Genomic DNA, 16,650 nt, shown 5'->3' with positions numbered 1-16,650 from the left:
GTAGGGGTTTGATACGTGCAATCCTTGTTAAAGAAAAGCCAGATTTAATTGTGATGCAGGAAATTAAAAGAGAGGTGGTGGACAAGAGATTTATTGCAAGTATATGGAAATCAAGGTTTGTGGAGTGGGTTACATTACCTGCAGTTGGCCTGTCTGGGGGTATTTTGATCATGTGGGATCCAAGGTTCATTTCAGTTAAGGATAATTTGATCGGGGAATTTTCGGTTTCAGTCCACATTCAAAAAGATGAGCACATTGATTGGTGGTTTACAGCTGTATATGGGCCATGTAACCCAAGTTTGAGAAATAATTTCTGGGATGAATTGGCGGGGTTGAGGGTTTTGTGTGGAGATAGATGGTGTTTGGGAGGAGATTTCAATGTGGTCAGAACATCAAGTGAGAAAATGAATAGTCGATCACAGACTTCGAACATGCTTTGCTTTGATACATTGATACAAGAATTGGAGTTGTGTGATCCACCGTTACTGAATGGAAAGTTCATGTGGTCGAATTTAAGGGATACACCGATTTGTTGCAGATTAGACAGATTTTTGTTCACGGCTGGATGGACTGTAATTTATCCATTTTATAGACAAACAATTTTGCCAAGAATCACCTCAGATCATTTTCCAGTTGTTTTGGATTTAGAAAAATGTAAGTGAGGTCCGACACCATTTAGATTCGAGAACGTGTGGTTAAAGGACAAAAGTTTTAAAAATCTTGAAGCATCATGGTGGAACAATGCGGAGACTCAAGGATGGGAGGGATACAGATTCATAATGAAACTCAAGGCGATAAAAAGATGGAACGACGAGGTCTATGGAAGGATGGAAATGAAAGAAGTGGAGTTAAGACGAAAAATCAGCTTACTTGATGAGTTAGAGAGTGAGGGGTTGGGATCTGAACAAGTATCAACTGAAAGAAAAGAAAAAAATGGTTGTTAGAAGAGCTAAATTGTCGAAAGAATCAAATCAACCATCAAAAAAGCAAGATCAAATGGATTAAAGAGGGGGATCAGAATTCAAAGTTTTTTCACTCGCTATTGAATCACCGGAGGAGTAAGGCCACCATTAATAGATTGGAAAGGGATGATGGATCGATTACGAGTGACGAAGATGAAATTGTCTCCATTATATTGAATTTTTTTAAGGGGTTGTATGATGTGACAGATGAGAGAAGTTTGGGGGGTTGCAGGAGTGGATTGGTGCCCCATTGACGATGCATTGAGCCGAGAATTGGAGAGACAATTTTCTGAAGATGAGATAAAGATAGCAGTTTTTCAATGTGATGATGGTAAGAGTCCAGGGGCTGATGGGTTTACTTTGGCTTTTTTTCAAGAATGTTGGGAAATAGTCAAAAGAGATTTAATGATGGTTTTCGATGAGTTCTTTCGAACCGGAATCATAAATGGTGTTACCAACGAAACATATATTTGTTTGATCCAGACCCCATGAAGGCTGAATTTTGGGCACCAGTAGTCTCTAAGATGTCAACTAAATTGGCAAGTTGGAAAAAGACTTTCTTATCTAGGGGTGGGCGACTAACTTTGATCACTTCGGTGTTAAGCGCTTTGCCTACTTACTTTATGTCACTTTTTATGGTACCTCAACGAATAGCGAAGCAAATGGAAACGTTAATGAGGAATTTTCTTTGGGACGGTGCAGACGGGGAGATTCATTTCCATGTTGTTAATTGGACTCAAGTGTGCAAACCGAAAGAATTGGGAGGTTTAGGAGTGAGGAGTGTACGTCTCAGGAATAAAGCTTTGTTAGGGAAGTGGTGGTGGAGATGTGCGATAGAAAAAGGTTCTATGTGGAAAAAAGTTGTGGGAAGCATATATGGCTTTGAAGATAATGGATGGGATGTAAGGGAGGCAAGGAATTCGACTTTCAGAAGCCCTTGGAAGTTTGTTTCTCGGTCCCATTCTTCTTGCCAACACTTGATTGGTACGGTGCTAAAGGGAGGGAATCTATTGCGGTTTTGGGTGGATAGGTGGGTGGGTGGGTTGTCTTTCAAAGATCGGTTTCCTCACCTTTTTCTACTCTCTTCGTTTACCAATAAACCAATTGCTCATTTTTACTCGGTCTCTGCTACTCCGGGTGATTCGGCTTTTCAGTGGGATGTGAGGTTCAGAAGAGGGTTGAATGACGTCGAGTTGGGAGAGTACACTACCCTTTTAGGGATTTTAGAGTCAGTTTCTTTGAGTGTGGGCTCGGGTGATGCAAGGGTGTGGTTAGGGGAGTCATCGGGTGTTTTTTCTGTCAACTTTCTTTACTCTTCTTTTTTCCAAGATATTAATTATCATTCTTCAGCTTATTTCTCTAACGTATGGAAAGTACCGATCCCACAAAAGGTAAAGATTTTTTCTTGGATAGATTGCAAACTTGTGACACTTTACAGAAGAGACAACCGAGTCAGCTCTTATGTCCACAGTGGTGCATATTGTGCAAGACAAGCGAGGAGAATCAAGATCATCTTCTGATACACTGTTCCTTTACGAGACGCATTTGGATTAGGGTTATGCAACACATGGGATTCGAGTGGGTTTTTCCAGCATCTTCCAGAGATATGTTTGTCATGGAAAACGGAATCCACTATGGAAGGGGAGTAAGGATTTTCTGGAACATCATTGTGCATTGTATCTTTTGGTCGACATGGATGGAGCGCAATAACAGAATTTTCAGTGACAAAGAAGACTCGTTGGATGAATTATGGGAGAAAATTAGATTCAGGGTTGCAAAATGGACGACTACAGTGCCAGTGTTTCAGCACTTACTTTTATCAAACATAGTTAGGGATTGGCGTTTTATTTACCTCTGAAACTCTACTGATAAATTATTAAGTTTGTGTACCGTGGATGACTCATCCACTATCTCTGTAACCTCAACTTTATTAATTTAATAATATTATAGTTTCCGATCAAAAAATATATATATATATTTGTTTGATCCGGAAAAAAATTGAATCTATCAAAGTTAAGGATTTCAGACCGATAAGCCTCACAACAAGTTTGTATAAAATAATAGCAAAAGTCTTAACTGCGAGGATCAGGAATGTCATTTCAGAGACAATATCAGAATCTCATAATGCTTTTGTGGAAAGAAGACAGATTCTCGACTGTGGCCTTATAGCGAATGAACTTGTTGAAGAGGGAAGGAGAAAGAAGAAAAAAGGATGGGTGGTTAAGGTAGATTTTGAAAAGGCTTACGACAATGTGAATTGGGATTTCCTTAATTTTGTTTTGATGCAAAAAAGGTTTGGAGAGAGATGGAGAAAATGGATCAAAGGATGTGTGTCGAACGTAACATTCTCGGTTATGATTAACGGGAGACCGAGGGGTAAAATTAAGGCCCATAAAGGCCTTAGACAGGGAGATCCGTTGTCTCCTTTTTTGTTTAATCTGGTTGTGGATGTATTGGGGAGATTGATTGACAAAGCTAAAGCAAGAAATTTTATAAAAGGGATTGAGGTGGGTAGAGACAAAGTAGAGATATCTCATATTCAGTTTGCGGACGACACACTATTCTTTGTGAGGAATGAGGACCACATCAGGTTCTTGGTTCAAGTGGTTGATATCATTTTGTCGTATGTCTGGATTAAGAATCAATTGGGAAAAAAGTGCGCTTTTGGGTATTCATTGTGATCAAAGGGAAGTTGACATGTTGGCACAACAAATTGGATGTGGTACTGAGTGTTGGCCAATTACTTATTTGGGAATGCCTTTAGGTGGAAATTCGTTAAAAGCTTCATTTTGGGAACCCATAGTGGCTAAGATGTCGAAAAAATTGTCAAGTTGGAAAAAAGCTTTTTTGTCAAGAGGAGGAAGATTAACATTGATATCATCGGTTTTAAATTCAATTCCGATATATTATATGTCTCTTTTTAGAGTGCCAAAAGGTATAGTAGAGTTGATGGAGAAGATTTCAAGAAATTTTTTTTGGGATGGAGCGGATGGAGATTTACATAGTCATTTGGTCGCGCGGAAACATGTGTGCAAACCTAAGGAAAAAGGTGGATTGGGTGTGGGCAATATTATTTTGAGAAACAAAGCCTTGTTGGGGAAGTGGTGGTGGAGGTTTTATGAGGAAGATGGGACACTTTGGAAGAAAGTTATTGTAAGTTTATATGGTTTACAAGAGAATGGGTGGGATGCAGGGTTGGCAAGGAACGTTACTTTCAAGTGCCCTTGGAAGTTTATTTCCCGAATATACCCGACTTTTCAACAGCTAGTCTCAATTGAGGTGAGAGGGGGAAATAAGGTGAGATTTTGGGAAGATGGATGGGTGGGAGAGTCGTCTTTCAAAGAATTTTTTCCATCCTTATTTCAGTTATCAGCAGTTCATAATTTGCCTATTTCATATTTTGTGTCGTTCGATAATGCAATTTCTACTCATTCTTGGGACTTTCATTTTAGGAGGGCAGTCAGCGATCAAGAACTTCTTCAGTTGTCTGAGCTATTACGTGTGTTAGAGTCAATTAGGTTGATTGAAGGGGTATATGATTTCAGAGTGTGGAGAGGGGATTCTTCTGGTCTTTTTTCGGTTAAATCATTCTTCGAGTCTTTTTTTCCTCCTACACGTTTTTCGATTTTTACTCATCACGATCAAATTTGGAAAGTACCGGTTCCAAAAAAAATTCAAGTATTCTCGTGGACTGCAACTTTGGGTAAGCTACCGATCTCGGAGACGATACCAAAAAAGTTGCCCTCAATTGCTATTTGCCCAAATTGGGGTGTGTTGTGCAAAAATGACAACGAAACTCAGGATCATATACTCATACATTGTCCTTTCACGATCGGATTGTGGGCTAAAGCTTTGCAAGAACTTGGATTATTTTGGGTATTGCCGAAGTCAACAAAGGATTTATTTGGTATGGATTTGGGGCAACTGACGGGAAAGAGGGGAAGAACTTTTTGGCGAGTCGTGGTTCATTGCATATGCTGGACAGTATGGTTGGAAAGAAATAGAAGAATTTTTGATGACATAGCAGAAAATAGAGAACGTTGCTGGGAGAAAATCAAGATAACAGTAGCTACATGGATCGGAACTCATGACGACTTCAAGAATGTCTCCATCTTTGATCTATTGCGAGATTGGGCTTTTGTGTTTCATTAAATCAAACTAATGATTGTACTTCATGATAGTGGACCTCTAGTCCACTGATGTAATTGATCTTATCATACCATTAATAAAATATCGTTTCTTATAAAAAAAAAAAAAGTGAAAACATGAAGTAAATAAACGGAAGTTACTAAATGATATGCAAACTGCATGAATTAGATATATTATATTACTTTAGCCGATAGAGCTCTCCTTTCTCTTTGTAAATCCTTTGCTTCAAACTTTACATCTTGAAAAAATGTATCAGAAAGTCATTTGTGAGAGTAATTTACCTTGCATGCAGTTTCCTGACAGAGCTCTCCTTTCTCTTTGCAAATCCTTCGCTACAAACTTTTACGTGAAGAAAAAATTGTCAGAAAGCCATTTGTGAGAGTAATTTACCTTGCACACAGTTTCCTGCTTGGGAGCATCATCCCAACCCTTGAGGCACTCTACATTAAGTTGATTTTGCATCTACCCAATGGCATAGTGCCTTTATGTCCCCCCTAAGCATAGGGTCCCACGCTGGGATAGTGGACCGTGGCATTCTCCTCCGTCTTCATTTTGAACAATCAATTCTGAACTTATTATAATTCACTTTCAACGTTACGATGTTATCATTGGTCAGAGTCTGACACTTTCATATTGCTGTGACCCTGCTTGTATCTATGGAGCTCTAGTTATAGGATTTTAAGCTTCATCCAGACAATAACGATAGCATATTTGATTTTTTTTAGCTTGCATTACTTAGAGAAGTGCTTCAGTAAGAGCTGTTGCATGTGTAATCTTCCACTAATATTGTAATGTTACTGTTCTATGTGTGTAATCGAATAGGTTCGAGGACAACTTAGTTTATCATGTGGAGCGGTTCTGAGCTTTGGGCTTGTGCATTATGCTTTGTCAGAGTTTGAACTGATGGCCGAAGAACTTCTAATGAGTGACTCTGTAGTAAAGGCAAGTAACTCGAATCATTCAAATTATCATTACATTTTTTGTTGACATTTTACATTTTGCCTGCAACACAGACTGCATATCACTCTCATGTTGGCCTACTTTAATCTCGCTTTTCCGCTTTATGAACCACTTATTTATTTTTCATTATTTTTTGTCATGATTTTTTTCCCTTCCTTTTCCCTTTATTTCTCGTTTTCTTTCTTTCTTTATGTTTTTGGTCGAGGAAGTAGATGGTTGCTGGATTTGAATGTTATACTGTCCTGGCATGTTTTAACAATTTATTATCATTCATTATCGGTTGCCTTCTGCAATTATGTTGCTTAAACTTGGATTTTAACTGGTGTCCTTGTTTTCATAATGTGAAGCTATGCAGCCTTTGATAATTTGGCAATGAGCAGGATTTCTTGACCTATTTTACCTAACATTAAGCTACAATTATATTTAATATTTAATATTTTTGCTAATTACTTGTATGACTCGACTAAAAAACGTAGGAACTAAGAGCAGAAGACATTGATAAACAGTGTTGAAGAAACACCTATGCTTGTTACTCCACAGATTTTTTAGGGTTTGGTGATTTTATGTCAGCAATCACAATTTTTTTGGGGTTTGGTGAATGTGATTTTATCAAGATTTTGATCTTCCTACTCTTGATTCAAGTTAGATATAATCGTTATTTCGGTCAACTCGTTTCTTAATTCTTGTCCTTGTTTTATTACACATTTATCGAGAACCAAATCAAATCGCAGATAGACTGGCACGAGACGCACTGAGCTCATTATGAATTTGGGCAGTTGCATATATGAGGAGGTTCTAGCTTAGTCTCCCTCTTTTTGTTTTCGTTATATGAAATAGCAGGGATCGGCCAAACCCCTCGCCACGATCATGACAAGAAAACAAATTTGTTGATATCATATTTCATATTATATCATCTTCGATCTTTGTTCTTTGTGTTTTTCTTCTTATCTCCATTATCAAGTCACTTGGAAGCTGTAATCCTATGACAAATGAATCTTATATTTTATCAAATCTGAGCTACAAAGTCTTGGATACAAGAAAAATTGTTCCAGAAATTTATCCATATGATTGGTATCTGTTCGTTCTCCTTGATGTCCCAATTAAGATGAGGAAAATAAGAAAAATGGGTCCTAAACTCTGAAAGAAATGGGCATGAAATATAGTAGATCTAAGAGTAGTAGTTGGCTGCTCTAATTAAAGGTGCAGTTTCCTTTCCTGAGATCTCCAGGTTTACCACCGTTCTCGAAGGAACATACGTGGGCCATTTCAGCATTTACATAAAGTGAGATGGACTTTAACTGGAGAACAGTCACATGACAATTCCACGGTGATTCTAAGTGGTTAATCCGATTTTAGACCTTAAGTGGTGGGTTATCTACGTCAACTCATGATGCTATATGCTACCCAGGGTTGCTTTGCTATTGGATTCTTCACAGAATTTTATTTTCGACCAACATAGTTATTGCATTCGGTTTGCTTCATGTACACAAATTATCTAACCTCTGGTTCTGATCCTGCTGTTATTTGTGTAATCACTTCACAGGTGGGAAAATTGCAAAAGAAGTAGTGCATATTCTTGTGTATCTCCTTATTATATTTGTGCTTCTACAGTACACAAGAACATGGGTGCATGTTAAATACATCACATTTTATGTGATTAATTATTGATGCCATATTTCTGCCTTGTAAATTTTCGTAAGATATTAGCACCTGGTCTGGTCAAGGTTGTTTTATGTTTCATTGATCTCCTCTTGACAGTTTCTCATTAAATCACTGATGCCCTTGAAGGAAACTCTTCGCTTATTGTTATTTAGAAATTCACCGATGTATTCTATGGACAATAAGATTATCATCTCTGCTCGTGAAGTTTTATGGTGAATTGCTGATGCAGTGTGCATGATTTTCTGTTATTCTACTTTTAGTTTAGTGGCTTGACGCATCTCATGAAATCAATTTAGATCTATGGGGCGTTGCGAATGTCTGTAAAAATCCACTTGATGTTGAATTCGAGAATGCTAATTGATGGTGACAGTGATCCTATTGTTGCAACATCTTTGCTTGAAATCAGCAATTTAGTAGTTCTGAAGGTAATTTATTTCTCTTTAATATATTTAGCCGCAACTTATTTTTTTTTTAAAAAAATAAGAATTAGATAACTACTTACATTTCAGGGATCATCTATCATACATTCAACTGCAAATTTAGGGCTTCACGGACAAGGGTCATTGAACTTGACAGGCCCAGGAGATGTTATTGAAGCTCAGCGTTTGGTTTTGTCCCTATTTTATGCTATAAATGTAGGTTTCCTTTAGAATTTAATTGACAATTTCTCCTTAAAGACAATTGTTTGGGCTCCACCTGTGTTTATTAACAGGAATGTTTGAAATTACCTTTTGAAAAATTTCGTTAGAAGCAAACAGAAATGTTAATCTGGTCAGTATTGTATGCACATTAACTTGACTGCCTTGGGGAGCTAACCCTCCTTCGTGTTGCATATATGATGATGGGTGGAGAATTCTCGTGTTTCTTCGATAAGATATCACTTTAAAGTTTAATCAGGATTATTTTTGTCATTATTTCAAAATGCAGAGGAATTTCCAAACGCACTCACATACTACTCCATGTGTTTCCAGTTTTAACCCAACATGTCACTTGCCTTCTCACTAAGATGTCAGCTGCTTGAGACAGGACTAATGCAAGCAATATGCCTAACTGTGCGGAGTTCTCAAAATCACTTTGTTTCCCCGTATTGCTTAAATTATTGCAAATTTAACTAACATGACATGTTTTGGGTGTTGAATTTTTCTATCTCATACAATTTTTGGTCCTGTTACTCGGTACACGTAATTCTGTAATTATATGGCATGAAGAGAAAAGCCATTCTTTTGCACAAATCTGTTTAAACTTGTACACCTTAGTTCTGGGTGTTAGATGAAAGCAACTTACTGAGCCGTTTCTTTCCTAGTTATGAACTGTATGAGCTCTAATAGGACGCGTCCTCAATAATTTGCATGCATAAAAGCCTAGTTATGAGCATTTTTTATGGCATCATCAACACTCTGGTTGGAGAAATTGGTTCTGGTCTGAAACAGAGACTAGTTTATTTGTCATCAGCTATTTTAAAGATCTTATGTGGACTACCCTGCATTATCTATTAAGTTCCTTGAAAAGAAATAATTTAATATCTCATTTTAAAAGAATATATGAATTAAACTTAAAACGTGTTTTTCAATAACTTATTGTGCTTCTAAATTTTCTATAACATCAAGTAATAACCATGTTTGCTTACACTGGCCTGCTTTCCTGAAAAGGTTGGGCCTGGATCCATTGTGCAAGGTCCCTTGGAAAATGCTAGTGACAGCCACATGTAAGTAATGTAATACAGTTCCTTGAATGTTGGATCTACTTGTCTTTCTGCTGCACTAGATTTGATTTTTAACTGCTGGGCAATGGTAGGGCACCGAGGCTTTACTGCGAACACGAAGATTGCCCCATTGAGCTGGTTCATCCACCTGAAGATTGCAATGTGAATGCTTCATTATTCTTTACTCTCCAGGTGCTCCATTATTCAGATTTAGTACTAGGAGAAATTTTAACGTAATGTGTAAAGTGTACTGTAAACTATATTTGCTCTGCCTGTTGAAGGAGTACATGTCTTTCTTCATGCAGATATGTCGAGTTGAGGATGTCATTGTTAAAGGTTTCATAGAGGGATCTGTTGTTCATTTTCACTGGGTCAGAAATGTGATTGTAAAATCTTCTGGAGCAATTAGGTCTTCTGGACTGGGTATATTCTTTCCCCTAGTATAAGTTGATTCTTGTATTGGACAGTTGCTGTGGTACTTTATCATGACTGAAAAATTTAATATTTCCAAAATTATTTGTCAAAATCTCTTTGATCACTCATTTTGTTAGATATATTCACCCCTTCTCTTACGTCAAGACTTGTTTTTTGAAGTCATAATAATCAAGTCTCGGATCTGAAATATTAACCCGGAAGTTTACAGGCTGCACTATTGGGTTGGGTCATGGAAAACTTCTGCCTAATGGTCTTGGCAGTGGGGCTGGACATGGTGGTAAAGGAGGGGATGCATATTACGAAGGAAGTTACATCAGCGGTGGTAATTCATATGGGAATGATGAGTTTCCTTGTTCACTTGGTAGCGGAAGTGGAAATGAAAGTCTACCTTCTGCAACTGCTGGTGGTGGCATTATTAGTAAGATATTGATTTGAGACTTTTAGCTTGCTGCATCTATTGGCTGTAACTTTTTTTTATTTTAAAAAAACGATATTTTATTATATCAGGAAAATTAACGTAAGATGTTACAAAAAGATGATTAGTTATCCGCAACTGCTTAAAAGATAAAAGACGCTTCATTACTTCGATAGCAAATAAAACTCCAATCCCTAGCTAAATCTGAAATCAAGAAATGCATAAAATCCGAGTCCTTCGTTGTCCAAATGGCAACCCTAAACCCTCCAAATAAATTGAAAGGAGGAAAAGAAGGAAAGACAGTTATTGAGTTATTGAAAAGAATGATTCATAGAAAGATTTTACTGTGAAAGATCTTGAGGAATCCTTTTCCCAAACCCTGAAATCCTCACCTTCCACATCCAACCTAACATTTTCTAAAACCCCTAACAAAGAACTCAAATCACTCACTTCTCCATCACTCAAATCCCTTCGAAAGTGCAAATTCCATTACAACAACGAAGTTAGCTGATCTTCTTACTCTTGAAAGAAATGGGTAATAGGCTTGTTATAAATCAAAGAGATCTGGAATAAAGCTGGGTATCGTTCTTTAAAAGATGACTCTCCTCACCATTTATTCTCCCAAAATCTAATGGTATTCCCCCCTTAGCCGCTGCCCTCACCATTTGATGAAAAATCGGGTAAGTACGAGAAATAAATTTCCAGGGACTTCTAAATGTAACGTTCCTTGCTAAACCCACATCCCATCCATTATCCTACATCCCATATTTGCTTCTATAACCTTCTTCCATAACGGCATCTCCTTGACATAGCCTCTCCATCACCAAGTCCCCAGAAGTGCCTTATTTCTCAAACAGATGTTCCCAATACCCAGTCCCCTCTATCTTTCGGTTTACATACTTGCTCCCACGCGACCAAATGACAATGCAAATCTCCATCAACTCCATCCCATAAAAAATCCCTCATAATCTTCTCCATACCTTTTGCTACATCTTTTGGTACCGTAAAGAGATACGTGAAAGACATTGGAAGAGCATTCAACACCGTCGAAATCAAAGTTAATCGTCCCCCCTTGATAAAAATCCTTTCTTCCAACTCGCCAACTTCATCGATATGTTAGACACTACGGAGGTTCCCTAAATTCAGTTTTCATTGGATTGCCCCCTAATGTAACACCTAGATATTTAATAGGTCACTCTTCTCTCCTACATCCAAGCTCTGTAGCCAGCCCCTCCATCTCTACTTCTGTACATTTTATTCCCAACGATGCACTTTTTTCCAAATTGATATTTAATCCCGACATTTGGCAGAATGAGTACAACATTTTTGTGACAAAAGCGTCATATGATTCTCACTCTCAATAAAAAATAGAGTGTCGTCAGCAAATTGAATATGTGATATCTCAACTTTCTCTCTACCAACTTCCATACCCCGGATCTCGTTCATCGCCTTCGTGCTATCTACCAATCTATCCAATCCATCTACCACAAGATTAAACATGAAGGAAGAAAGTGGATCTCCTTATGTTAGGCCTCTCTCCAAATCCTTTCTTTTGTAAAACAAACTCCAAAAAGCACCAATCCACAAGATCACACTCTTTCTCAAGGTTAACCTTAAAGACCCACCATTTCTTCTTTTTCTATCTCATCTCCTCAACCACTTCATTGGCTATAAGACAACAATCAAGAATTTGTCTCCCTTCTATGAACGCACATTGATTCTCTGCATAGTTGTACTAAGAACTTCCTTCAATCTTTTCAATAAGACTTTTTCGATAATCTTATACCTGATTGGCCTAAAATCCTTAACCTTGTTCGCATCTTGTTTCTTTGGTATTAAGCATAAATACGTATTGATGATACCATTTATGACACTTACTTAAAAAAAATTTGTTGAACAACTTCACCATTGACCGTATCCTAGCACTCTTGGAAAAATGCCATTGTAAAACCATCTGGGCCTGGAACCTTTGATCCATCACTCTTAAACACCGCTTTTTTAATCTCCTCCTCTGAAAAAGGTTTCTCCAACTCGGTTCCAGCTTCATCATCAATAGGACTCCACTTCTCCCCACCCTCTTGTTTACTATATAAATTAGTGAAAAACTTTATTATTGCATCTTCGATTAGCACCTAACTCATCCTCCAATTCCAACTTATTTATCATGGACCTACTCCTCCGCTGATTCAATAACGAGTGAAAAATTTTTGTGTTTTGAATATCAATCACTTGGCAAGTGGGTGACCATTTCCACTTGGAATAAACGGTATGATATACAGTAGTCTGAATCAAATTTATAAGAATGGCTTAGTTTTAAAAAAAAATGTTGAATAGAAGGAACTCTTAATATGAGTGCATTTGGACTATATAGGCTAATCAATCCCACTATCTTTGGTACACCAGAAACGAACTCATTGAATTAAGGAACCAGCTAATATAAAAATAAATAGAGATTGATTACAACTCTATAATTTCTCCTAAAAAATTTCTACACTAAGATAGAGCAACTGAACAACAGAAAGCAGAAAACGGAATTGATCACTCATCTCTGCGGAATTTGTCATTGCTAGTTGTCTTCTACAAACAATATTGAAAGAAAATTACGATACATATAAACAGTAACGACATGTCCTAAAGCCTCTGTCTATTAATAGAATACCATAATATCATTACATCAACAAAGACGTCCCTTAGAGCCGGTGTATGATATCTCAAAGACATCCCTTGATAGTACAACAATATATCACTTGCGAAAAAGTGCCACTGCCCATCAATGAATATTACAGTTCACTAGTTTAGTTATGTATGAATGAACTCGGCCAATGACATCCCGTTTAGCCGGTGTAATATATGAACGAACTCGGCCATTGACATCCCTTAGAGCCAGTATTGATCTTTGGCCATAGGATCAACAAGTGGAGGAAACAATGCAATAACCCTTGAGTCCTTGACTACTAACCCCCCTCAGGGTTGGAATCAAACTTTGGTTGTGGGATCAACCAATGCTGAAATCAGATATTATTCCCTCAGCTAGTATCCTCCTCGAGATCCGGCATCAACCTTTGGCTCTGACATCAGCAAACATAAAAGATAATACAATATTCCCTTGACTACTGACCTTCCTTGGTGTCGACATCAACCTTTGGCTCTTCTATCAACGTTCTAGCATCAACCAACGCTAGAATACATGGTGAGACAATGTGCATGTCAAGATGGAAGAAGAATTAGAAATCTTTGTATTGTTCAGATAACAAATTTTAATCAACTGTTATAGAGATGGATTAGCTTCCATAAAATATTGAGATCAAAATATCATATCATTGATCATAATTTTATCTGAAAATCATTGTCTTGGAGTCAATTACTAGACAACAACTATTGTAGCAGTAATAACTCACTGAAGAGATGTGAAAGTACTTGGGTTGCAGAATTTCATTATCATCAACCATCTTCCTTGTTTTTTTTTTCTATAATGCTTGAATCAAAATTAAATAAAATAAAAGTTATTCAGCATTCAATGCTCGATAACTCCAATAAAAACTTTTGTAACTCATAATAATGACATTATCACAAGAGAAGAAAAAATATATCGAATAGATGCATATTATATGTGTGTGTATACATATCATTATTGTGGCAGCTTACACTTAACTAACGTATCATTAACATTTTATGTTATAGTTATGGGTTCACTCGAACATCCAGTGTCGAAATTAACAGTCTATGGTGAGCTTATAGCTGATGGAGAAAGTTATGGAAAATATGTTGAAAAGAAAGAAAGTGGATTTGTTTCAGATATAGGTCCAGGAGGCGGTTCTGGAGGAACCATTCTTTTGTTTATTCATAATTTGGTCCTTGGTCATACCTCAAAAATGTCAACCGCTGGAGGGCATGGAAGCACAAACGGTGGTGGTGGAGGTGGTGGGAGGATTCACTTCCATTGGTCGGACATCTTAACCGGAGAAGATTACTTGCCAATTGCCATTGTTGAGGGAACCATTAGCGTCAGGTTCGTTTGTCTATGCATCATCTAATAATTTGGTAATGAAATGAACTATACAAGTATGTTTTAATTCATAATTTTATGGCTTGATTATTCAATAGCTATAGGGTCATTTTGAGTTGCTTTTATATTATGTTATCATTGTCTAAGGAATAACACTGGTACAAATGTGGGGATCAAGTTTGAAAACTCCAATCATGGACATCTCTTGTGTTTGGATTGTAAGAAATAGAAGGCAAACAATCCTATGAACACTTTCAGGTTTTTTCTGGAGAATTTGTAGATATTCATTTGATAGCTTAATTGTAAGACAAGATGTGTGGCATTTAGTTGTTTCATGTGAAGTACCTTTGGTATTTTTGTAGAGCTTTAGCCATTTAGGCTAATGTGGTATGGGTGTAAGTGTTTTTGGTGGATTTACATAAATAATCTATTTTGTTGTGTGCTTTTTCTATTACGTTTTGACTTTAACAAATATTATCTTAAAATATATCGTGAGAAACTGAGTTGGACAAAAAAATTTTTAATTGATAAAACGAAAGATACAACGTGTAGAGTTAGATGAAGATTACCGCAATGAGTTGGATTAAGTTTCTATGATAGTATCTGATTTGATAGAATCAATCAGGATAATATTGGTTGATTTGATAGAATCAATTAGGATAATATTTGATTTGATTAAGTTTAGTAAGGCAAGATCTTCCAGATTTATTGGGATTTTATTTTGTTATGATTTTATAGTTCACTAACATTGTATATGTAGAATTAAACTGAATAAAGTTTTCTCTTATTTATCTTGTCGTGCATTTATTTCTACATGGTATCAATGACCAAGGATCAGTCGTGAACTTCAAAGCAACCATGTTGGCGTTGGATCTGCTTCTTCTGCCACAAGTGGCGGTGGTAACACATAGGAGGGCGGATCTCAACCTCTTTCAAACATCACCTTTTCTGATACAACCTCCCTTCAAATAACGATTCACAGTTTGAATGGGAGGGATTATTTTGAATGGGCGCAATATGTCCATCTTGTAATCGATGGCAAAGGCAAATTAGGTTACTTGAACGGAGAGGTAAAGCCTTCACCCTCGACGATGCAAAATATAAACAATGACCATTTGAAAATTCCTTGGTCACAACCTGGTTGATCAACTCAATAGAACCCACCATCAAAAAACCATTTATGTTTCTTCCGACTTCCCAAGAAGTGTGGGAAGCTATTCGAGAGACGTACTATAACTTGGAAAATTACTCTCAACTATACGAGCTTAACACTTGTATGTGGAGGATATAACAAATGATCTCGTGATTTTACAACATATTACAACGAGTTGATGTTTTTTGATAGGAGTTGGATATCTTTGAAGTGGAGAAATGGGAAAGTAGCAAGGACAACACTCAATATGAAAAAAAGAATTAAAAGATCCGTATGTTTGTGTTTCTTGTTGTTCTGGATAAAGAACTGGACAAAGTTCGCGGCCGCATACTTGGCCTCAACCCTCTTCCGAACACTCGCGAAGTCTTCTCTGAAGTGCATAGGGAAGAGGCTCGACGCCATGTGATGCCACCAAAGTTATTGATTTGCCGTTAGTTACATAAAGCTCTGCCATGGTTAACAAGAACAATAACCTCTGTGAGAACCAAAAGGGTGGGAATTCAAAACTCTTTCGCAAGAAGTGCAACAAACCATGTCATACCATCAATACTTGTTGGCAAATACATAGGAAACCAGCCCATCTAAAAAAAAAATCAGACAGCAACACCAACATGGATGGTAACAATAGTTGTGCCTTTCAAACAAGCAGTATTTACTCTGGACAGCAGCCATCTTCCTCAGAACCTCTTCCTTTCACAAAGGATCAACTAGACCACCTTTACTAATTGTTTCAAACTCGCTCGAATCCCTTCAATCCTTCCTGTTCACTAGCCCAAGCAGGTATCTCTTCTGTGGAAAACATTGTAACTTCTATTCCTAATAGCTCGTGTATTCTGGATTCAGGTGTTGGTTGTCACAATTTTTTTCGTCCTACATTCCTTGTGTCGGGAATCAAAAGGTTAAAATTGCTGATGGTTCTTTTTCTCCTGTTGCCAGGAAATGAACCATTACTGTCTCATCTTCTTTGGCACTTAAAAATGTGTTGCATGTTCTTTTCCCATGTTATAATTTACTATCTACAAGTAAATTAACCACTGATCTTAATTTTCATGTCATTTTCTTGTCTTCTCACTGTGAATTTCAAGATTTAGCCTTGGGGAAGATGATTGGCAATGTTAGACAGCATGGTGGACTCTTATCTTTTCAATGTTCGATCTCTCCTTGGACAATTCGATAAAAAGACTTGCTTCATTTCTATTTCTACCT

At 37.2% G+C, this 16,650-nt stretch overlaps 1 protein-coding gene across 1 annotated transcript in view; it reads left to right on the top strand.

Moving 5' to 3' along the window:
* The window catches only part of LOC140991526 (uncharacterized), a 32,242-nt gene that overhangs the window by 8,089 nt on the left and 7,503 nt on the right, over positions 1–16,650 (top strand). Inside the window, exons 4-11 of the mRNA XM_073461515.1 lie at positions 5,934–6,053; positions 8,030–8,158; positions 8,243–8,368; positions 9,383–9,438; positions 9,528–9,627; positions 9,741–9,858; positions 10,079–10,288; positions 13,967–14,294. Coding sequence (XP_073317616.1) covers positions 5,934–6,053; positions 8,030–8,158; positions 8,243–8,368; positions 9,383–9,438; positions 9,528–9,627; positions 9,741–9,858; positions 10,079–10,288; positions 13,967–14,294 — 1,187 coding nt within the window. The remainder of the gene's footprint in view (positions 1–5,933; positions 6,054–8,029; positions 8,159–8,242; positions 8,369–9,382; positions 9,439–9,527; positions 9,628–9,740; positions 9,859–10,078; positions 10,289–13,966; positions 14,295–16,650) is intronic.

The sequence above is a fragment of the Primulina huaijiensis genome, chromosome 13, assembly GCF_012295235.1.
Source record: "Primulina huaijiensis isolate GDHJ02 chromosome 13, ASM1229523v2, whole genome shotgun sequence".
Taxonomy (NCBI): Eukaryota; Viridiplantae; Streptophyta; class Magnoliopsida; order Lamiales; family Gesneriaceae; genus Primulina; species Primulina huaijiensis.
This window is presented reverse-complemented; position numbering and strand designations above follow the sequence as displayed.